At 46.1% G+C, this 24,547-nt stretch overlaps 1 protein-coding gene across 3 annotated transcripts in view; it reads right to left on the minus strand.

The window, feature by feature from the left end:
• Positions 1-24,123, minus strand: part of LOC122945998 (perilipin-3-like) — a 46,417-nt gene extending 22,294 nt beyond the window's left edge. Inside the window, exons 1-2 of one of the 3 annotated variants that reach the window (XM_044305269.1) lie at positions 24,080-24,123; positions 2,329-2,412 (exon numbers count right to left, since the gene is read on the minus strand). In XM_044305269.1, coding sequence (XP_044161204.1) covers positions 2,329-2,385 — 57 coding nt within the window. In that variant the 5' untranslated portion in view covers positions 2,386-2,412; positions 24,080-24,123. Of the gene's footprint in view, positions 1-2,328; positions 2,413-2,562; positions 2,627-24,079 lie in introns of those variants that run through there. The other 2 variants (XM_044305279.1, XM_044305260.1) reach the window with 2 other exon arrangements.
• Positions 24,124-24,547: the final 424 nt, after the last annotated feature.

Raw genomic sequence — 24,547 nt, forward strand, 5'->3', positions numbered from 1 at the left:
ACCATAAAGCCATCCTAACTGAAGACTATGTAAACTAGCCCATACCAGCCACAAACTATACCGTCCCTCGCTGAACCTGATTCTCATCCAGTCAACCAGTACCCTGCACTGTATCAATGGGACAAGAACCCCCAAAAAAGCTCTGGCTGTACAAGCTAGTTTGCAGATTTTTCCCAACGGAGCATTGCCTGAAAATACCGCAAGTCTCCACAGAGCGCTATATCACTTCAGTGAGAAACTGTACTCCCTACCCTCTTGAGATACAAAGTTGCCTGGTTGTGGCAGATCTCGGGGGGGAATATCTGAGGGGGGGGGGACATTAGGACTAGCGTTTTTCATGATGGTCACTGTCAGAGGAAGCGGCAAAGTTATGCAGAGGCACAGGTCTCTACATGAGTTGGCACTCCATCTAGCCAGCTCCCTTGCTGGTGTAGATTTACGCCAAAAAACAAGCATACAAAATAAATGAGCTGGTCCTGATGGCCCACGTTCTTGCCCATCCACATCACACCAGAAAAGTATGGCTGGTCAGCAAAAGTCAGATTTTGCTGCAAAAATAGTGGGCAACAATATACGATTTTAATATGCTACATTGTTTAAAGTTTTATGTAAAAAAAAAAAAAAAAAAAAAACACACTAGTTCATGTTAAGACTTCCCGTTCAGTAGCCACTGACGATCAGCTGTTTGAAGAGAACAGTGTCTGTACCTTAAGTCTCACTGGATCTTGTAAAACATTTAATGCACCAGTTATATATAGTGAGGAAGATAGGGCCAATATCATGATATTCAATTGTCAAGGAGAGATTCTTTTACTGCAACATATCCGATGACAGAATCCCTTCAAATCCTTCCTGGCCACCACCGTCATTGTACAGCGGAAGCCATAGACATTTCAGATGCTGTAGTCAATTGTGACCACGGCATCCCAGAGCAGAAGACCTGGGAGCGAACAGCTGCCCCAGCACAGCGCTCTGTTTGCTCTTAAAGCCATGGTTTCTCTGAAGAATCCAGGGCTTTTAGAGCTGGAGTTCCTGTTGAGCCCTACAGGTGGCAGTGCTCCATAAGAACACTGCAAGTCCACAATGAACGGCTTTAGGAATTCACTGCAATGTATTGTAGAAGCATCTAATGACTGCTTATCATAGTTCTCTAGGGTGACCAAGTAAATGCCTGAACTATTAAGATATAAAAAATGTTTTTATCCTGTAAACACTAAAGGGGAAAAAAATAAAATAAAAATTAAATAAATATATTTACCATGTCACCGTTCCCCCCCCCCCCCCTTCCCCCTCTCCAAAAAGTGAATAATGCCAAAAATGGTATCAAATATTTTGTGCCAGGCACCCCCTCCCACCTAAGAAAGACATAGTAAAAAAATATTACTAAGGGCACTTTCACACTAGCGTTATTCTTTTTCCAGCATAGAGTTCCATCCTAGGGGCTCAATACCAGAAGAGAACTGATCAGTTTTATCTCCATGCAGGATGTCTTCAGTTCAGTCTTTTTGCATGACGGAGATAAAACCGTAGCATGCTGTGGTATCTCCGGCCAAGAGTCCAGAACACTTGCAAGAATGCCGGATACTGCATTTTTTCCCATTGATATGCATTAATGCCGGATCCGGCATTGTGGACCGCAAAAGACTTAAAGTGTCAGATCTGTTTTTTCAGATGACACCAGAGAGATGGATCCGGCATTTCAACGCATTTGTCATACAGATATGGATTCTGATCCGTCTGACAAATGCTATCAGTTTACATGCATTTTGACAGATCCAGCGATGGAACTGCCTGCCGGAATCCTCTACCGCAAGTGTGAGAGTACCCTTACTGCTCCTTCTCCAGGTCAGCAGATCACTTCTCCAGTCAGTCACGCACCCTTGTCTTCTGACTGTGTGCAGTCAGGTCATAGGGTGCACACTACATGCTGAAGCTGTATGTGGTCAGGACCTGTAGCCCCAGGGAAGGCGAGTACAGCCCCAGGCACTTCACTCCCCACACCTAATGCAGCGAGTGTTCAGTGAACTTGTGGTGTCAAGTTCGGCGTACAAGGTTCGGGTTATGCAAGAACTCCGTTATGGATCCATAACTTATGGTCTGTGGTAGCAGAACCCATAATGGAATTCTTAGATAACCAGAACCTTGAAACACAAGTTCACTCATCCCTAGCAGGCAACACACAAACAGAAACTCCTCTGGAGCAGAAAGAGTTAAGTGTCAGATGGAAGGCACCTTTTGCCCCACAAATACCCTTGGAAGATACAAAGGGCAGCAGCACACACACAGTGCCCTGCCAGCAGATAAGAGGGCGCTCCAAAGTCTACTCACCTGTTGCTCTGCAGCCTCAGCCACTTGGACGGGGGTATTCGTGTCGTCTGAGGACATGGTGCAGATGTGGAGGAGAGATTTCACCTGAGGACAAAGAGCAAAGCCACGTAGAAAGTGAGGCTGAAAGTCACCCAGAGCTCAAGGCTCCCTCTGTCTGCCGCCATGACAGGCGCGCACTGCGCTACACAGTACAGCCCACCCAGAGCACAGCTCGCTCCCCACCTCCTCACTCACCAAGAACTCTGGCTCTGCGGCTTCCTTCGCCTCGCGCTCGGCCGCTATTTAAAGAGGCGGTGACGTCACGCCCATCCTGATGTGGGCGGGGTTATCAGAGGGCCGGGCGACAGTCCTGAGAGGCGCCTTCTCCAGGGATCCCCTCACGGGTTTAGCGGCAGATATATGGATGCAGTGCAAGGGACCTACTAAAAGCAATGGCCGCATGGAATGGTGTTCTACATCGCCTGATTGGTGGCTGCTAGCAATTACTCCACCTTGCTTTAGTTCTTACTCTCCTCTCCCCCAAATGGCTTTGACTAAGGCTCCGTTCACACTGCTGTTTTGCAATGATTGCAACTACGGAAAACAGAGGGATCCCATAGACATATCAGGGAAGATGAAGTGTAATAATGTATATAAGTATTCTTGCCTTCAAACATGGCTGAACTATGACAAACACTGACCCCATTATAAGTCAAAAGTATTCGGCGTAACTGTCATGGCTCTGTTAGGGTGGGTTCACACTAGCGTTAGGGATTCCGTTATGGCTTTCCGTTATAACATGGTTATAACGGAATCCATACGGCAGAGGGACGGATCCATTCTTCTGCCAATAGTCTTGTCTTATGACGGAATCCAAGACGGAAGCCTTTAAAAGGCATTCCATTTGCTCTCTGTCCTAATAGAAGTGTATGGGATTCAAAATGGATCCGTCTGGGTCCCGTTATGCAAGACGGAAAACAAAGTCCTATCGACACTTCTATTAGGACGGAAAGCAAACGGAATGCCTTTTAAAGGCTTCCATTTTGCATTCTGTCTGGGCATTCCATTATTTGAAATCCCTAACGCTAGTGTGAACCCACCCTTAGCAACGAAAGCCTTGATACTAGTGTGAACAGGACAATCCATTTTGTCCTGTAACACATCAAGGGTTAACAGCCAAACAAACTCAATATCTACCCTGATTCTGCCTACACGACCGTATTGCTTTTTCAGTATTTTGCGATACGTAAAAAAATACATATGACGTCTGTGTGCATTCCGTTTTTGCGGAACAGAACAGCTGGCCCCTGATAGAACAGTACTATCCATGTCCGTTATGCGGACAATAATAGGACATGTTCTATCTTTGAACGGAAACGGAAGGCGTTTGAAATGAATGGGTCCGTATACAGAACGCAAAAAATGGAACGTAAACGCAAAAAAAAAACATTGATTGAGGCCTGCGATATACCTGCTTCCACAAAATACTGATTAACCACTTTACATCCGCCCATAGGATATAAACGTCCTATGGGTCGATGTTTATCTCTTAATGGATGTTTTGGAACGTCCATTCAGAGATCGCAGCTGCACGCTAATAGTGCAGGGCACCCCAGGGAGAAGGCAGGGACAGTTCCCAGGTGTCCCTGCCTTCTAAATCGCTGCATACACAGCGCTCAACGGGTGCTGTGTATACAGATCAGAAAGTGATATGCGCTTCCTGTTCCGGCCCGGCGGTCATGTGAGATTGCAGGAGCTGTCGGGTCTTCTACAGTATAGTGCTGTACAGCCTCTCTGGAGGGTGTATTTCCCCTGTAACTGGGGCTACTATGTCAGGAGAAATCAATAGTGGGAAAAAAAATAAAAAAATCTGAAGGTAAATGTCCCCCAGAGGTCTTGGTATTGCCGCGTCCGTAAAGACCGGCTGTATAAATATATCACATGATCCACCCAATCCGATAAACACCATAAAAAAATAAAAACGATGTAAAACAAAAAGCCATTTTTGTCACCTTACATCACAAAAAGTGCAACTCCAAGTGAGCAAAAAGGTCCCACAAAATGGTACCAATAAAACCGTCACCTCATCCTGAAAAAAATTAGCGCCTACCTAAGGAAATCAGTAAAAAAACAAAACAAAACTATGACTCTCAGACAATAGAGACACTAAAATATGTTTTTTTTTCTTCAAAACTGCTATTATTGTGTTAAAGTGAAATAAAAAAGTAGACATATTAGGTATCGCCGCATCTGTAAAAAACAGCTCTATAAAAGTATCATATAACCCCTCAGGTGAACACCATAAAAAAATATATTTCTCGCCCAGTTTCCTTGGGGGACACAGAAGACCTTGGGTATAGCTCATCTCCATAGGAGGCGTGACACTAAGTGAAAACTGTTAAGCCCCTCCTCCACAGCTATACCCTCAGCCTGGAGAGAGAGACTGCCAGTTTTTGCTTAGTGTCCAAGGAGGCAAGACACTCCCTGCTCTGCAGGGCTCTTTTCTCCTTTGTTGTTTTTAAAATTTTTGATTTTTACTTTTTCTTTTCTTTTTGTTCCAGAATACGGGACAACAGAGACGCACTAGACCTCTCTGTTTCTCCCGGGGTTGAGCTGCGCCAGTGCCGGTCATCCGCACTGCTGCCTCCCCCACAGAAGGCAAGGTGGACCAGGGCAGCCCAGCTCCCCTGCATCCCGCCAGCGGAAGGGTCGCCCGCACGCCAAGCCCCTCTTCCAGCGTCCTGCCACTACGGTGCCAGTAGCTGAAGGGGCGACCCTGCTGGAACGGACCGAGGGCGAAGACATCTGTGGTGAGAGAGTGGCTTCTCCAGCCCTACGTCCCCTCCCTCCCCGGTCTCCTGCGTGACTGACCCCCCATAGGACTCTGGCTGACATTGCTTTACCTAAGACAGTTTTAATATGTTTGTCTCTTATAGCAGAGTGGCTATAGGGTGGCCCTGCTGGACCTAGGGTGGTCCCTGGGGTGCCGCAAGGCGGCAATCTGCTCCCTCTCTCTCCCGCCATAGATCATACCGAAGAGGGGGCGCTTACCGGTGCGCTGCTCAGGACCTGCTGCCGCTCCTGACGGCATGGGTAATCCTGGGCGCAGCCACAATTTAGTCCAGGCTTCGCGGCCTGCTGGCCCGCACCATCCGGTGCTCTTTCCTCGGGCCCCTGACTTTTCCGGGCCGCGGGGTGAGCACCCGCGGTCTGCATTGCATGTGCGCACTATGCTATAACTGGGCCGGCCGACCATCCGTCCGGTTGGCCGGACGCCACAACTTTGGGCCCAGACATCGCGGCCTACTGGGCCGCACCTCACGCTCCTCTCGGGTCCCTGATTCTCCCGGCTGCCGGGTGGGCTCCCGCAGCCGGCATTGGATAGCGCTGTGTTCCAACGGGTCCCGGCCGGCCGTCGGTGCATTCTCTCATCCATGGCGGCGCGGCCGGCCGGGGCGCTGCATAGTTTGTTTAGCGGCCTGCTGCGCACTTCCGGCGCTCGGGTTGGGCACCCGCGACCGGTACGGGTGCTCCCGCGGCCGGCTTAGGCCCGGCCGATACTTTAAATACTTGCGGCCCCGGTCAGCCGGGCGACGCAAAAATTTAGGCCCCGGCTTCACGGCCTGCTAGGCCGCAACATTCTGGCCTCTGGGGGGGGGGGGCGGGAACTCTCCAGGCGCTGATTCTTCCCGCCTGGAGGTTCCCCCACCCCCAGGGGTTCGCTGCGCCGCCCCCAGGCCAGATGCCGGTTAACCCTTGGGGTACTGGCCGGCTCCTGAGGGCCTGTACGACCTGTGCCCCTGTATGGTGGCCCCCTTTCTGCCTCAGGGAGGCTGTAATATTAATAAATAAATAATAATGATAATAGAAATAATAATAATAATAAAAAAAAAAAAAAAAAAAAAAATACTATTATTTTGTTTTAAATAACTGGACTTGTGGGCTGCGCAGGATGCGGGAGCCTCATCATTCAGTACTGCTGTCTGTATGCATGCCCCCCTCTCTTAGGCGGTGTGTCGTGTTCCCCGGCCGCGGCGCCTCCCAGGCGGTTTTTTCTTGCCCTCGCCCGGGATTCGGCGCTGGCCAAGTGCATGCAAATTTTTTTCTGACCAGACTTCGTCACCCACTCCAGTTCTGGTGGCTGCAGGTGCATGACCCTCCTTCCTAGGCGGAATACTGCACTCTCCCTGGCTGCGGCCTGGCCTCATGCATGATCCCCCTTTTTCTAGGCGGACTGCTGCACTCTCGCCGGATGCTGTGTTGGCCATATGCACGACCCCCTTCCACAGGCGGGACGCTGCACTCACTGGATTCGCTGCCGGCTTTGTGCATGAACCCTTCCATAAGTGGAATATTGCACTCTTACCGGATACGGTGCTGGCCATGTGCATGAACCCCTTCCATGAGAGGTCTACTGCACTCTCCCCGGATAAGGAGGTGTACTGCACTTTCCCCGGTTACGGTGCCGGCCTTGTGCACGTTCCCCTTCCATGGGCGGAACACTGGATTCGCTGCCGGCCATGTGCATGAAACCTTCCATAGGCGGAATACTGCACTTTCACCGGATACGGTGCCGGCCGTGTGCGTGAACCCCTTTCATAGGTACACTGCACTCTCACTGGATCCGTTGCAGGCCATCTGCATGACCACCCCCCCTTCCGTAGGTGGTGTGCCGCACTCTCACTGGATTCGCTGCCGGCCATGGACATGTCTCCTTTCCTCAGGCGACATACGTGCACTCTCATCCATGGCGGCGCTCTCACTGGATGCGTGGCTGGCCATATGCATGACCCCCTTTTCTGGGCGGAATACTGCACTCACTGGATGCGTTGCCGGTCAGGAGCCTGCCCTCTAGCTTGGGTGGAATGCTGGCACTTCCATTGGATACGGTGCTGGTCTTGTGCTTAACCCCCCATTATTCCATGGGCGGCATTTTGCACGCTCACACGATCCACGGCTGTCCTTGTTTATGCTGTGCTGGACTGGTACACGTCCCCCGTCATTGGAGGAGTGGTGCACTCTCACGACATTCGGTGTTGGGTGGATTTTTTTGCACAATCACTTAATGATAGAATAACCTGTGCATGCCCCCTTTCACTAAAGTGGACCTTCCTGCGTTCTGCTGGATATGTGCGGCCATGGGCATGGCCCCCTTCTGGGCGGAGTATGGTATGTCCTACCTTTCCGGAGTAGGTTCTGGCCTTGGCATCCCCCCCTTTTTTTGGGCAGGCCTCTGCAGTGGTTGCCAGGTACATTTTCCCCCTTTTCTGGGCGGACTGTTTGCGTTCCATCGCATGCCGTGCTAGTCTTGTGCATGACTACCTTTCGGGTTGCACTTTGCACTTCCATTGCTACGGTTGGACTCTGGCTGATTCTTCGCTGAGTGACTATTTTTGCAGTGGGCGGACTTTCTTGTGCGCTCTATCCGTTGTTTTGGCCGTGTATGCCTTCTCCCATTGGTGGGTTGGCCTTCTCACTGCTTACGGGGCTGCTCGTCCGTATGCCCCCCTTTATCCTGAGATGTACTTTTTTCTCTTGGGTTATGGTGCTTCCAGCAAGCCTTGCACTATTCTCTAAGGAGCTCATTCGGTCCAACTGTGTGGGCCTGAGGTGGTGTCCAACAAACAGCAGATGAATGCCCAATGTATTCAAGGTACCTACCTTTTTTATCAGTAGACGGGCTCTACTTGTTCGCTACTGCACCTGGCTGGGTGGTACTCATTCCTTTCGTGGCCCTTCCGCCCGGGGTGTGTTCGTGGTCCCTAGATGCGTACCCATTCGTTCTCCCGCGGCATTGTTCCCCTGCGCTAGTGGTCACATGCTCGAGAGTGCTGTTGTCTGCAGCGCCTCTCGAATGCTTCGTTGGCTCGTACAGGACTGCGATTCCCTTGCCTGCTGCAATTTCCTCCTCTTCGGATGCAGTGTGGTATGAGTCCTTCGTCTTGGCGCCTCTGCGCTTCTGTCTGATCTGCTGCCAGGTTCGGGCTGCTATTCTCTGGAAGGTCACCCAACTTCTCTTGGGTGCTCGATTACCCAGGTCCGGAGGACCTCCGCCTTGGGTTCGCCAAGGTATTCGCCTTCTGCGAGGCGGTGGACTGGGCGTCTCTCAGTGTAGCGGGTTCTGCTTTTCAGCTGGCCTATGGCTTCCCTGTTGCCCTCCCCTCCTCCTTTCGGTTGGAGGGTGTTATGCCGGCCTCTGTCTCCGCTGCCTTATCTCGCCGGCTTTGTTTGGCTCCCGCTCGGTACGGATCACTCCGATGTGGCTTCCCGCCGGACTTCAGAGGCTGTTCTTTCACTGTCCTCCCCTCTGGGGAGAGCATGGTTGTTCATGTGGATGGTTCCGGTGTTCCTTTTGGCCTCGTGCTGTCTCCCTGGTTCACACTGGCTGTATTAGCTGTGTGCCTATTTACTGAGTCTACCGCGTGCTGTCCTCCCGCTGAGTGCAGATTGCATGGTCCTGCTGTAGACTTGCCTTCTTGATAACTTGGGGGGACTACCTTTTTCGATCCGGATTGTCCTTTGATCTCCCACACCGGGGCTGTACAACGTGGTTACATCAGCATGGATTTTTGCCTGTCTTCTCCTGGTATCTGGCGGATCCTTTGGGTTTTTTCCATCTGTCCTCTGCTCCCCCACTCGGGTGGATACGGGACAACGTTGTTCGAGGGCCGACGGGGCTAGTTTTGTCGACCCTTCTGCCCGTGTTACTGGTCTGCGCCTGATCACATTGGGTTTTCGCCCGCTTGCCAGGCGACTCCAGCGGGTTCGCTACTGTCCACTCCTGGCTGTGTTTCGTCCAGGATCTGTCGTAAGGCTTGGGGTTTTTTTGTATGGGGTTCTGTGGGGAGCTGTGCATTCCCCACTCTGGATTTCTCTCCCCATGGTTCTGTCGTTTACTTGGGGTGTCTAGTGTCGGCGCTGTTCTTCCTCTTCCAGCGTTCCCGGCCCTCTGGGCCTGCCAAGACCTCCTTCCTCGGAGTGGCTCTTTGGTTCCTCTGTACTGTCCTTCGGTACCGCCCTGGGACTATATACTGAGCTCTCGGCGCTCCAATCTTGTCCTTGGGGCCGTTACAGAGGTTCTCTCTAACCCCTCTGTCCGGTACGGTTGTGTTCTGTATCAGTCGTTTCTCTGACGGGTGCCGGAATGGCCCTTCTTTTGTTACGAGCCTTCTGTCTTTTCCAGGACAGGGCTGTTCTACATCCCGTTTTTCTTCGTTCGTTCCTTCCTTCCTTCCTTCTGAAGGTGGTGTTTGCCTTTCGCTTCAACACCTCACCTATTTGGACGTTGTTTGGGCCTTGCCGTTTTTTTCCTTGGAGATCTCCGACTCTTGTAGATGTTCGGCCTCTTGGGTTTCCAGGAGGTCTGTGCATAGGGTTGACGGACTCCAGGGTGGTTGTCCTCCGCTTGCTCAGATTGGCTATTGCTGAGGTTCCCGCACCTAGGGCAGGGTTCTGTCTTGGTGTCACCGTTCATTTCACCAGAGCGGTCGGTGCCTCCTGGGCCGGAGGCATTGGGCTTCGGCCATGCATTTGGGCAAGGCGGCCACAGGTCTACCTTGCACGCCTTGACAAGTTCTACAGGGTGCATACTCTGACTTTGGCAGATGCTGCCTGCCCCGCCTGGGTTTGCGGGCGGCGGTTCATTGATGCCTTTCGGGTGCTTCACCTTGGTGCTGTGGTCCCTCCCCCTTTTGGACTGCTTTTGAACGTCCCAAGGTCTTCTGTGTCCCCCAAGGAAACTGGGCGAGAAAACGAGATTTTTGTATAACTTACCAGTAAAATCTCTTTCTCGCTCTTTCCTTGGGGGACACAGCACCCGCCCATTCATTGTTTTTCTCTGTACTGTTTCCAAGTTTTTGTTACCCGTTGGGTAGTTGGCTTGTTGGTTCCTTGTTGGACTTTGCCTTTTCTCACTGCTTGGACACGCAACTGGCAGTCTCTCTCTCCAGGCTGAGGGTATAGCTGTGGAGGAGGGGCTTAACAGTTTTCACTTAGTGTCACGCCTCCTATGGAGATGAGCTATACCCAAGGTCTTCTGTGTCCCCCAAGGAAAGAGCGAGAAAGAGATTTTACTGGTAAGTTATACAAAAATCTCGTTATTTTTATCGCCTACCATCACATAAAGTGTAACACCAATCGATCAAAAAGGCGTATGCCCCCCAAAATAGTACAAATCAAACCGTCGCCTCATCCTGCAAAAAATGAGATCCTAACTAAGACAATCGGTCAAAAAATTTAAAAGCTATGGCTCTCAGACTATGGAGACACTAAAACATTTTTTTCAAAAATGCTATTATTGTGTAAAACTTAAATAAGAAAAAGTATACATATTAGGTATCGCCACGTCCTTAACGATCTGCTCTATAAAAATGTCACATGACCTAACACCTCAAGTGAAATAATGAATGATCAAAAAATCATATGTACCCATAAATGGTACAAATAAAACCGTCAACTCTTCCTGCAAAAAAACGAGCCCCTGCACCAGACGATCGGCAGAAAAATAAAAATAAATATGGCGTTCAGAAAATGAAGACACAAAAACATAATATTTTTTTTTTTAATGCTTTATTACGTATAACTGAAACAAACAAAGAAAGTAGACATATTTGATATCATTGCGTCCATAACTGCTTGGTCTATAAAAATAGCACATGATCTACCCTGTCAGATGAATGTTGTAAAAAATAAAAAGTGCCAAAACAGACATTTTTTGGTTACCTTGCCTCACAAAAAATGTAATATACAGCAATTAAAAATTGTATGTACCCCAAAATAGTACCAATAAAACTAGTACCTTATCCCTTAGTTTCTAAAATTGGTTACTTTTTGGGAGTTTCTACTGTAAGGGTGCATCAGGGGGGCTTCAAATGGGACACTGCATCTAAAAACAGGTAAATCTGCCTTCCAAAAACCATACGGCGCTTCTTTTCTTCTGCACCCTACTTTGTGCTGTTACATCAGTTTACGACCACAAGTGGGGTGCTTCTGTAAACAGCAGAATCAGGGTAATTAATATTGAGTTTTGTTTGGCTGTTAACCCTCAATGTGTTAAAGGGAACCTGTCACCCAAAAATCGCCTATTAAGCTGTTTACAGTACCTTATAGTGCTGTATAGTCGTTTCCTGATGCACTTTTTGTTAGTTTTGCAGCATGTATGCTCAGTCAGAAATCGATGTTATATTCAGCTGCTGCCCCGTGCTTCAAGTCAGGCTTGAAGTCACGGGGGCAGCGGCCTCGGCGTCTTACATGGCCCTCTCCCCGCCCCCTGCCTCTGTGACTGACAGCCGAAATCCGATTCCGGGACCGCGCTCAACGGCCGCATGCGCAGTAAAGGGCGGCAGGAGCGCGGTCCCGGCTGCCGCGCGTACTACGCGCCGTCTTACTTTCGCCGCACTGCGCATGCGCCCGACATCCTGTATCAAACGCGCCCGCGCCCGGCATCTGGGCGCGGGCGCGTTTGATACAGGATGTCGGGCGCATGCGCAGTGCGGCGAAATTAAGACGGCGCGTAGTGCGCGCGGCAGCCGGGACCGCGCTCCTGCCGCCCTTTACTGCGCATGCGGCCGTTGAGCGCGGTCCCGGAATCGGATTTCGGCTGTCAGTCACAGAGGCAGGGGGCGGGGAGAGGGCCATGTAAGACGCCGAGGCCGCTGCCCCCGTGACTTCAAGCCTGACTTGAAGCACGGGGCAGCAGCTGAATATAACATCGATTTCTGACTGAGCATACATGCTGCAAAACTAACAAAAAGTGCATCAGGAAACGACTATACAGCACTATAAGGTACTGTAAACAGCTTAATAGGCGATTTTTGGGTGACAGGTTCCCTTTAAAGAAAAAAATGGACTAAAATGGAAAATCTGCCAAAAAAGTGAAATTTAGAAATGTCATCTCCATTTTCCTTTAATTCTTGTGGAACACCTAAAGGGTTAACAAAGTTTGCAAAATGAGTTTTGAGTAACTTGAGGGATGTAGTTTCTACAATGGGGTTATTTATGGGGGGTTCCACTATGTAAGCCCCACAAAGTGACTTCAGACCTGAACTGGTCCTTAAAAAGTGGGTTTTGGAAATGTTCTTAAAAATTTTAAGAATTGCTTCTACAATTCTAAGCCTTCTAACGTCCTAAAAAAACAAAATTACATTTCCAAAATTATGCCAACATAAAGTAGACATGTGGAGAATGTTAAAGTAATAAATATTTTGTGAGGTACCACTTTCTGTTTTAAAAGCAGAGAAATTTAAATTTAGAAAATTGCAAATTTCTTAAAATTTTTGGTAAATTTTTGATTATTTTATAAATAAAGGTGAAATATATTGACTAAAATTTATGACTCATGAAGTACAATGTGTCACGAGAATATATCAGAATGGCTTGGATAAGTAAAAGCGTTCCAAAGTTATTACCACATAACGTGACACATGTCAGATTTGCTAAATTAGGCTCTGTCAGGAAGGGGGAAATGACCCAGATGTGAAGTGGTTAGGGGTTCGATATACCTGCTTCCACAAAATACTGATTGAGGGCTGCGATATATACCAGCTTCCACAAAATAGTGAAAATGTACATTTTCTATCGTAACAACCAACGATTTATACAGGAAAATCATGACGATTAACAAGGTTGCCCAAACTTTCGCATCTCACTGTATATGACATCCATTGACTTACACTGGTCTAGAACTTTCCTCCTCATAGAAACTGATTAGATTAACTTGACAGGACCGCTCCCTTATGAAGCCATGCTGAAAAGGTGTTATACACTTTTTTTTATTGAGATACTCCAGAATAGCATCTCTTAGAAAACCTTCAACCAGTTTACTCATGCCAGATGTTCAACTTATATATAGTTTCTGGGATCCTTTTTTGAATATTGGCAACACGTTTGCTAAGCACCAATCCTGTGGAACTGAACCTGTCATTTTACAGTCCTTAAATATCATAAATAAAGGTCTTTCATTATAACATTACTTAATTCTCTTACAATCCTGGGGGGTATGCCACCTGGACCCAGTGATTTTTCTGTTTTAATCTTTTTAAGACAGCGTTGCACGTCTTCCTGAGTCAAATAGGCTACATTTAATGGGGGAGTTTACTTTGACACTCTGTATTTCATCTGACATTTCACTGTGAATACAGTAGAGGAAAAAAGAATTTAATAAATTTGCTTTCTCCTCATTGCTCTCTATAACTCCTCCCTCATCACTCCTTAGAGGGACCATACTTTCAGGTTTAAACATTTTACCATTTATATAATTGAAGAACATTTTAGGGTTAGTTTTACTCTCTTTGGAAATGAGCCTCTCTGTCTCCAGTCTGGCTGCCTTTATCTGTCTTTTACATATTCAATTTTCTCCTTGTAGTTTTTCTTCTTCATTACATTCCTGTTTTAGTAACTTAAATGCTTTCCTTTTGCCTGACCCTTTTATTTCCCTAAGATATGTATGTCTAGGATGTTTTAAAAATAACCCATATTGACTTCTGGTTCTTGCTCTGGTATGTGAAGATGCATGTCTCTCAGCTCCTCTCTCCTAAACTACTATAGCCGTCTTTGTCATACAGCCCTGGTTTATTGGGTGATTACCTTGAGAGAGATCTGCTCCTTGAGATGTATGAAGCTTTATTTATTGCGGAACGGCCAAAAATCCTCCTCAGCAAACCAGAATTGTGTCGGCTTATCTCCCCAACCAGTAAAGATGGTGCTATTTTCTCCACCTCTTGCCTTGGCGGACCACGAGGCGACTGAATACCGACGATTCTCAGGTGGAGCTATGTGATCAGACAGGGAGCGGAGTTGATTTAAAACTGCTGACAACAGTGGTGGATAAATAATTGGCCCCAGACAGCAATGCCCTTCTGTCTACTAACATACAATTTGTTCTTAATAATCTACAAGAAGAAGTAGCCTTACAAGAGAGTAGGATCTCTGAGCTAGAGCAGCATGTGGTATGTATGGAGGAGGACTCTACCGACGCTTCTGCCATGCTACAAGACTTACTCAGTATGGCAGCCCGTCTCATGGACCGGGTAGACGACCTGGAAAATCACTCCACGACTGAGCAACTTGCGACTCATAGAAGTCCTGGAGACGGTGCCTAAAAAAGACCTGTGCCATTTATTTGAATATGAACTGCCTCAGGCTTTGGGCCTTCTCCCTGAGCAGCGAAAGGTGGAAAGAGCACACCATGTGGGACCCCCCCAGAAAGGTACCTGTCCCAAGCTCCAAGGTGTATGATCAATTCTCAAGACAGGGTATTTCCAAGTACTTGCACTATACAGATAAAGAGGAAATATTGCAGATGTATAGAGCACGGCAGGAGCCATTTCTATTGAGAGGTGTCAAAGTGTTATTAATTGCTGATTACTCTGAGGAGGTCACTGGGATAAGGAGAGCTTTCAGTAATATATGCTCTTCCCTGTGCAAGAAAGGGATCAAGTTCCAGCTTATTTATCCTGCCATGTTGCGGGTACGACAGAGTGATGGTTCCTTCCAACTGTTCTCTGATCAAGGAATGGTGGAGGCCTTCTTTAGCAAAGACATGACGGAGCGTCCATCGGATTGTCTACTCTCTTCTTCGACCAATTCACCGTCCTCATCTCCACCGAGGCAGGATTGGACCTGAGTACTAAAGGATTTGGGGGAACCGCACAAGATGCCGAAAGGGAAGTGATTAGCTTCTACTTCAGGATACCTATTTTGCTTGCCTGAGGTCCATTACCTGGCTGCTGGGCTGAACAGCTATTTTTTCAGTTGTCTTCTCTTATTTCTTTAAACCATTTAAGGAGAAATTCTTGCTACTTACCTTCACAAAGACGGAGAGGATATGGCATGAATACCACAAAAAATGGAGTCACACAAGTGAATGTTTTTCGGATTCTCGGATTCTGTTATTACCTGTTTCAGTTATTTTATTGCTTTGCTTTTAGTACAATGGGTCTATTCTTTTCAATGTCTTAATTGTGCCTTGCCGTTTACACTGAGGGGCTGGTACTGTATGCTCTTTTACCACTGGATGTCTCCCTCCTGCAGGTTCTCCTGCTTATAGAGGAGCGCTATGATTTCTACATATAATAATGTTTTATGAGACTTCATGGAACATTAAGGCAAGGGCTACACACCTGGTCGCAAGAAACCTGTCCCGGCCAGGATCACTGAGCAGTGGTGATTCCAAAGAAAAGAATGGGATCGCCGCGGCAGCAAGAAATCTGGCCATGTTGGATTTCTTGTGACTGCAGCGGCGATCCTATTAATTTCTATGGGATTATCGCTGCTCAGCGATCCTGGCAGCGATCAGTGTTTCCATGCAGCCCTTGCCTAAAGGGTTGCACTCCCTAAATATGCAGCATTGCCTGTGGGTTTATATAGCTCTCTTGCAGGAGGCTCATCTTAAAATAGAAGGCTTCCGATTAATGCAATAGTTGTGGGTTTGTCCAGTTTAAGATTAAAAAAGAGAATCCAGCTCTTCCGACTTCTTAAAAACGAGGTTCTTTATTAGCAGGATATAAGCAGGTAAAACTGTTGACGCATTTCGGGCTACACTAATATACAAAAATACATTAATATACAAATGAAAAAGTTAAAATACACATGTGCAAAGTACTGAGCAAATCAACTTCCTGATATGTCATTAATTAGATAATTTGATACATGCTGGTTAAAAGACGCAAGATGGTTGCAAAAGACGGGGTGGAATCAGAACTCATTAGAAGAAAAGTGTGGACACTGTTCACACTAGTAATAAAAAACACAAGTAATAGTTCAATGAATGTTCAGTGTAGGCAGTGAAGTCAGGAAAGACATAACACAGGCAGTAGCGAGGGCCAATGCAGGGCAGTATAAGTAAATAAATAAATCAATACATATGCTTTACACAACATTATGTCATACAGCATTGCAATACCACATTAGATAGTCATGTGCATGCTGATCTGAAGAAGCAAAACGGTTACAAATAGCAGGATGTAATCAAAACTCATTAACTCGTTGAAAGAACAGTGTGGACGCTGTTCACACTAGTAACAAAAAACGCAGGTCATAGCTCCATAAATATTCAGTGTAGGCAGTGTTCATATTGAAATCAGTCCAAACATAACGCAAGAAGTAGCGAGACTCAGTTAACCCTTTAGTGACGAATGACATACAATGTACGTCATGATGTGGTCATGATGTGGTGTTAGTTACCGCATCATAGCGTGCACAGTACGTCATGAAAGTTACCGCATCATAGCGTGCACAGTACGTCATGAAATGAAAGTGTCACCGCAAGTATACTTACGGTGACACCGGCATCTTAACAAGTGTCACGGACAGCAAAGATGTCCGGGCACCAGTTAGGGGACCAATCACAGCGGTCCCTGTTTCCCGATCGCTGTGATTGGTCACTCAGATGGTTCTGCATTTACCATACTTCCCTAGATTATTAATTTAATCAAGTAAAAAAAAAATGTTTACTTCTTTTATGCACTTTTGGCTATTTTTAATTTATTATGCAATCCACAGTTTTTTTACATTTCATTGTATTATTAGCAAATTATAATTTGGAAAATTAGGCAAACTCCAAAATTCTAAAATAAATTCTCATTATACCCCTAGATGAAAACCGTAAAATAATAAAATTCTCACTACACCCGTAGATGAATACTTTAGGAGGTGTAGTTTCCACAATGGGGTCCCATTTTGGGGTACCTCAGGGTAACTTCAAATGCGACACAGCGCCTGAAAATTATTCCAGTGAAATCTGCTCTCCAAAAACTATATGGTGCTCCATCTGTTGCCATATTCAGGAGAAAACGGGTAACACATTTTTTGGTGACTTTCTCCTGTTACCCCTAAAGTGAAAATATGTAATTTATTATTTTTTTTTTACAGCTAAGTGTGTCTAAATTCTATGAAAAGCATATTGGGCCAAAGTGCTCATTACACCCCTTGAAAAATTCCTTGGGGGGTGTAGTTTTCAAAATAGGGTCACTTTGTCCATCACTTGTAATTGAAAAAGCAACATTATCCCGTCACTATCAGAGATACTCCAGAGAGTTAACATTACATTTATGTATGAAAAAACCTTATCCTTTCTACATAAATCCCCGGATGGCCCTCTGAAGATTTGGGAGGCATGGTCCAACTCACCATATTGTAACCTTACTTGACTGCTGTAGGTTTGCATACCTTGATTGTATAATCTCATATCTCAGAATTGTGCCTGTGCCGCTCATTCCTTATGTTACCCCCTATGTTTATTACCTTTTACTGATTGTTCCCACAATCTTATGTAAAATGTCATTGCATTTTATGACATATATCAAAGTATAACTCCTTTGAAAACCTCAATAAAAATTTACTGATGAAAAAAAAAAAAATGGGATCACTTTTTGGGGGTTTCCACTGTGGGGTACCTCAGGGTACATTCAAATGAGACACAGCGCCAGGAAATTATTCCAGTGAAATCTACCCTCCAAAAGCCATATTGTGCTCTGTCGTACTCCCATACAGCAGTCGACAACCACATATGTTAACCCTTGCTGTGTTACAGAAAAAAATTGATTAAAATGAAAAATCTGCAAAAAAAGTGAAATTTTGAAATTTCATCTCCATGTTCCTTTAATTCTTGTGGCACACTGAAAGGTTTAACAAACTTTGTAACATCAGTTTTGAATAACTTGGGTGCAGTTTCTAAAATAGGGCCATTTTGGGGTTTCTATTATGTACAGTTGTGCTCATAAGTATACATAACCTTGCAGAATTTATAATTTCTTAACCTTTGTTCAGAGAATATGAATGATAACACAAAAACTTTTCTTTCACTCATGGATAGTGGTTGGCTGAAGCCATTTATTGTCAAACAACTGTGTTTACTCTTTTTAAATCATAATCACAACACAAACTAGCCAAATGACCCTGATCAAAAGTTTACATACCCTAGTTCTTAATACCGTGTATTGCCCCCTTTAACATCAATGACAGCTTGAAGTATTTTGTGGTAGTTCTGGATGAGGCTCTTTATCTTCTCAGATGGTAAAGTTGCCCATTCTTCCTGCCAAAAAGCCTCCAGTTCCCCTAAATTCTTGGGTTGTCTTGCATTAACTGCACGTTTGAGGTCTCCCCAGAGTTTACATACCCTAGTTCTTAATACCGTGTATTGCCCCCTTTAACATCAATGACAGCTTGAAGTATTTTGTGGTAGTTGTGGATGAGGCTCTTTATCTTCTCAGATGGTAAAGTTGCCCATTCTTCTGGCAAAAAGCCTCCAGTTCCCCAATTCTTGGGTTGTCTTGCATGAACTGCACGTTTGAGGTCTCCCCAGAGTGGATCAATGATATTGAGGTCTGGAGACTGAGATGACAACTCCAGAACTTTCACTTTATTATGCTGTAGCCAATGACAGGTCGACTTGGCCTTGTGTTTTGGATCATTGTCATGTTGGAATGTCCAAGTACGTCCCATGCTCAGCTTCCGGGATGATGAGTGCAAATTTTCCTCCAGTATTTGTTGATACGTTACTGCATTCATATTGCCATCAATTCTGATAACATTTCCTGTGCTTTTGTAGCCCACACATCCCCAAAACATCAGCAATTGAGGGGCAGAGCTTGCTGCGCTGTGGAATGGCTGCTTAACTGCAGTGCTCCTGGCTGATTCTCCTCAGCAGGGAAGAGATGGTGAAAATTGGACAGGAGAGACAGGGGAACGTTCCTTTCACCCTTACAACAGAAAAAACGCAGTCCAACATGGACAAATACCTACAAAAGAAGCATTCTTCTCTGGTTGGGAGACACAAGATGGCGAGAGGCGCTCCCCGGCCACGCACACGAAGAGACTCAGATGAGGAAAGTTCGGGAGCGCTATCTGATGCAGCCAGTGAGTCGGACTCCTTTCATATCTCCAGATCATTCCTAACCAAAGCTTTAAAAAAGGCTATCGCCCCAGTAATAAAGGAACTATCAGACATAAAAGCTGACATGAAGCACTTGGGTCACAGGGTGTCCGCATTAGAGGACACACAGGCGGGGCTTTTACAGCACAATGAAATGCTTGATAAATGCTCCCTCTCCTACAAGGACCATATTAATCAGGCCCTCTTTCAGATCGAGGACCAAGAGAACCGAAGCCGTAGGAAGAATCTCAGGATCAGATGCCTACCAGAAACAATTGGCGCAGATGCCCATCCAGAAGACAGTCTCATTGATATTTACTCAGCTTCCGGGGGGAGAAAGAGCTAAGCAGGTTATTATTGAGCATGTGTCACGGCGGAGAGTGGGGGAAACCCTCCACTGTGCGATGTCAAAGAGAAAAAGGGGATCAGCCTGGCCAAAAGGAGTGATAAGAGAGCAGGTCACCTCCTACCGCGTCCCTAATCCTCTCCCAGACTCCTCACCATATGAGCGGACCCCGATGGTGGGACGGCTCATACACTGGAAACCTAATATCCTGAGTCGCCCTGGAAATCCCTCACTTAGGAGCAGGTGAGAGACTACCCGTTCATCCACAAAACGGAGGAACAGGAGTCTCTAACTAAGGCCAGGCTGCAACTAGGGGAGAAAAACACATACAGCTAAAGAAGATGGCAGGTAAGTGAAACCAGTAACACACTTACCTGCCACAGACACACTGACTGGAACCTGTGCACAAGTGCCAGTGTCCACACCAACATTAAAGGACACAGCACACACCACCAACCACACAGGGACCCAGGACATCCATAGCTGCATTAAACATAAGACAGGGGAATGTCTAGCCAAACATGCTGGACACCAAACACCACTAGACATGAAATACCAAACTAAACATAACAAACACCCTGCACATAACCCACGCCATACAAATAGGGACAGGAAGAGAAGGAGACACTGGGATGACATAGAACATCTATGACCACAAGGGTGGCCCTCACTGGACAGATGGAACAAGCCAGGAACCGTGAACCACCAGCATACACCAAGGCTGGAGGAACCCAGAGCTTCAGGCATCCAGCAGAGGCTAAATAGCCCAAGAAGCCACACCCACACACATAAACCCAGTGTTCACAAAACACTAGGAAGAGAGTTAACCCTTCCAACACCAGACAAGGGAAGGAAGCCACTTAAAGGGGAAGTGCACACACAAGCATACCAATCCACATGTTACCACCGGCAAAAGCATGCGTGGCAACCATGTCCCGGCAATCACCCAGAAGGCCGAGACACTGCCATGGCATGCTCTCACAGCAACACGTTGCCGCGGGCAACCACAAGTGTGGCAACAGTGTCACAGTGCAGACCAAAGGCCGTGACAGCATGCTCATAGAGTCTTCAGGCCCAAGCCTACGCCTGACAATCCTCCTAGACATCTGCGGTCTCCTCAGCTACTTAGACCTGGCTGCAATACTTCGGGCGACCCTAGAGACCAGAGAACTATCCTACGAAGGAATACGCATTGTGATTTTTCAAGATTTAGCAGCCAGCACTCTGGCAAAAAGACGCATTTTGAAGCCCCTCACGGAAGCTCTCAGAGCACAGCGCACCCCTTTACGCTGGCTCTTTCCTTTCGGACTGGCAGTTATGAAAGGGGGTCGTCAAATCATCACACGCACACCGGAAGATCTAGAACAAGCCTGGGAAAAGCGAGAATTTTTGCCTTTGAACATACCGTCATAGATCCCCATAGCCTCTCCCACTGACGTTCCAAAGCTACCAAATCACAAGTATGGTCAGTGGTTGGGAAAGACAAGCCTCACAGAGGATCATCTACAACTCCAGCCTCTGCGCCAACTTGAGAACTTAACCAGTAGCTTGTCTTTTCTCTCTCTACTTGTCTCTCCTTTTTTATTTCAAACTTCATTTATGTTGCAGAGACCCCAGAACAATAACTTCTGCTGATCTCCTCTTCATCCACTGGGACTCTCTGTCTTCACGACTGACTGTCGACATATTACAAGATTGATTAATATAGCAGATGGACTCTCTTTGATAAGTGTAATTCATTTTTACCTGACGAGGTGGGGTGCAGAGTGGCCACCTTATGAGGCATCCTCCCGTTGCTTTAACAGGGTTCTCCCCTGGGGCCCCTCTAGCTGCTACTGGTGGCTGGTGGGACCTGGTGGCGAAACCCTTAGTTCTCTACATGCTCCTTGCATACAAGTTGAGCTATGCTGTGTACATTTGGACATTTGGATTGTTATGATGTTCCTTTTAGTTAATTGCTCCGAGGGTGGGATGGGTAGGCCAGACCTTATGCCTTTTACTCTACATTTGTCATGGCAGATCTGACCATTGTGTCCATCAATGCTAGAGGCTTAAATACACCACAAAAGAGAAGAAAATATTGCTCTCAGATATGGGAATGGTGCATGCATGGCGCATGTTACACATAGATGACAAAGATTTCACATTTTATTCTAACACACACAGCACCTACCATCATCTAGACCAGTGTTTCCCAGCCAGTGTGCCTCCAGCTGTTGCAAAACTACAACTCCCAGCATGCCCACACAGCCAAAGGCTGTCCGGGCATGCTGGGAGTTGTAGTTTTGCAACAGCTGGAGGCACACTGGTTGGGAAAGACTGACCTAGACTATATTTTTGTTCCAGCACACTGCATGTCCAACATTGTTTCGGCCCATATTGCCCAAATAACCATCTCAGGCCATGCACATATATCCACTAAACGGCAACTCCTAAATCTTTGACTCCTAAATCTTGGACTTGGAAACTTAATCCTACAATATTAGATAATACATCTCATGTAAAATCCCTTACCCAAAAACTAGATTTGTATTTTCAAACCAATGAGGACCCTAACATTTCCACCCCCATACTGTTCGAAGCCCACAAGGCCCTCATTAGAGGGGAACTGATCGCTTTGGGTAGTCATCTAAAAAAACTGAGAGAAAAATGAACTAACATCCCTACTGAGACAAATCTTTCTTATGGAAAGCTCATATAAATCAACTGAATCCGTATGTTGTCATGAGAAATTAGTATCCCTCAGACGCCAAGTCAAAGACTTACTGAACACAAAATCCGCAAAAAACACTCCAACACCTAAGATATAAATAATATGCACACGGAGATAGAGGTACAAAGGTAATGTCTTCTTTGCTGAAAAAACAAAGAACCAGGACCTTCATCTCTGCCATTAAAACCACCCAAACCTCAAGAGTCACTTCCACCCCTCTAATAGCACAACAGTTCCATCGATTCTACACCGACCTTTACAACATGCACCCGTCCAGCGGGAGTGACTCCAATCCTCCTGTAAGACCCCAGATGGATGATCTGATCACTTCCTTCTTACAAAATATAAACATCCCCAGCTGGTAGCTCCTGTAACAGAAAAAGAGGCAGAGAAAGTCCTGGGAACTATCCCATCAGGAAAAACTCCAGGACCTGATGGCTTTCCTATAGTTTGCTATAAAACAGGAAAGTACTGCTCTCTAGATTTGTGGCATTATGCAACTCTTTAATTAACGGCTCTGTGCTTCCCACCCAATCACTTGAAACCTATATTAAAATGATACATAAAAAAGGCAAAGATCCAGAGCTTTGTGGAAGCTACCATCCAATTTTACTGTTAAATACGGATCTTAAATTGTGGGCTAAAATCCTTGCACATAGAATTTCCTGCCTTCTCCCTGGGATCATTGGGGAGGAACAAGTGGGCTTTATTAGAGAAAGAGAAGGGAGACATAATGTTTCTAGAGTGCTCCACGCTGCATATTATGCCAAACAAACGAAGATCCTACTGCTGCTATTGGGAATAGACGCAGAGAAGGCTTTCGATAGGGTCAGCTTCGACTTTTAGTTGCGTGCATGCTGGTTAAAAGAAGTAAAATGGTTCCAAATAGTGGGGTAGAATCAAAATTCATTAACTCATTAAGGCCTCTTGCACACAAACATGTTTTCTTTCCGCGTCCATTTTTTTTTTTTGCGGACCGTATACCGAACAATTCATTTCAATGGGTCCGCAAAAAAAAACGGAAGTTACTCCGTATGCATTCCGTTTCCGTATGTCCGTTCCGCGAAAGAATAGAACATGTTCTATTATTGTCCGCATTACAAACAAGGATAGTACTGTTCTATTAGGAGCCAGCTGTTCCTTTCCGCAAAATACGGAATGCACATGGATGTCATCCGTATTTTTTGCAAGGCGGTTTTTTGGTGGACCGCAAAATATATACGGTCGTGTGCTAGAGGCCTTAGACAGGGTTTCTCAACTCCGATCCTGAAAACATGACTGGTAGGTGGGTTCCGAGGACCGGAGTTGAAAAACCCTGCAGAGATAAATGTAAACACTAGTAACAAAAAACACATTGAGGTCAGAACAAACATATAGTGCAGATAGTAACAAGGGCCAATTAAGGGGAATATAAATGAATAAATAAATCAATACATATACTTTATTTAACCTCTTCAGTACCTAGCCATTTTTCACCTTAACCCCTTAGTAACTAGCCTGTTTTGGGCCTTACTGACCAAGTGTTTTTCTTACTTTTTTCATCGTCGCCTTCCAAGAGCTATACCTTTTTTATTTTTCCATCTATATAGCTGTATGAATGCTTGTATTTATGGGACAAGTTGTAGTTTTTAATGTGTCATTTTGGGGTACACATAACTCAATGATTAACTTTTATTAACTCTCTATGGGAGGGAGATGGGAAAACAGCAATACTGCCAAAGAGTTTTTATGGCGTTCACTTTTTGGTGTAAATAACATAATATTTTTATTCTCTGGCTCAGTAAGATTACAGCGATACAAAATACATTAAAGGGGTTGTCCCACTTTGCTGTTTCAATCTTACCAGCAGTAAATGTCCTGATAACTTCCTGCTTCTCAGGCAGTTGAGTGAAGGCCACGCCCCCTCATGACTCACCCTCAGAGCTCAGTCCGTGCTCGTTCATGTGGATGAGTCATCCACATGGAGCCTGCAGAGTATGTAAAGCCCCTCCCCCTGCTGGGGAATCACTCAGTGACCACTGACCAATGCTAGTGAACTAATGGAGTAACTTGTGGCTGTCCTGCATTCTAATGCACTTTTACACATAAAACCTGTGTTACAAACCCATTCTGTTCAGCAAAAACAATAAATCACTACAGCCCAAATGCATGTTAGCTAGTAGCCATATGATCTGTGCTAGATATAGATAGATATATTCACTGACTTATTACCCAGCTTTCCCGATGTCTGATATTATCACTGACTTATTACCCAGCTTTCCCGGTGTACAATATTATCACTGACTTATTACCCAGCTTTCCCGGTATCAGA

The sequence above is a fragment of the Bufo gargarizans genome, chromosome 1, assembly GCF_014858855.1.
Source record: "Bufo gargarizans isolate SCDJY-AF-19 chromosome 1, ASM1485885v1, whole genome shotgun sequence".
Classification (NCBI taxonomy): domain Eukaryota; kingdom Metazoa; phylum Chordata; class Amphibia; order Anura; family Bufonidae; genus Bufo; species Bufo gargarizans.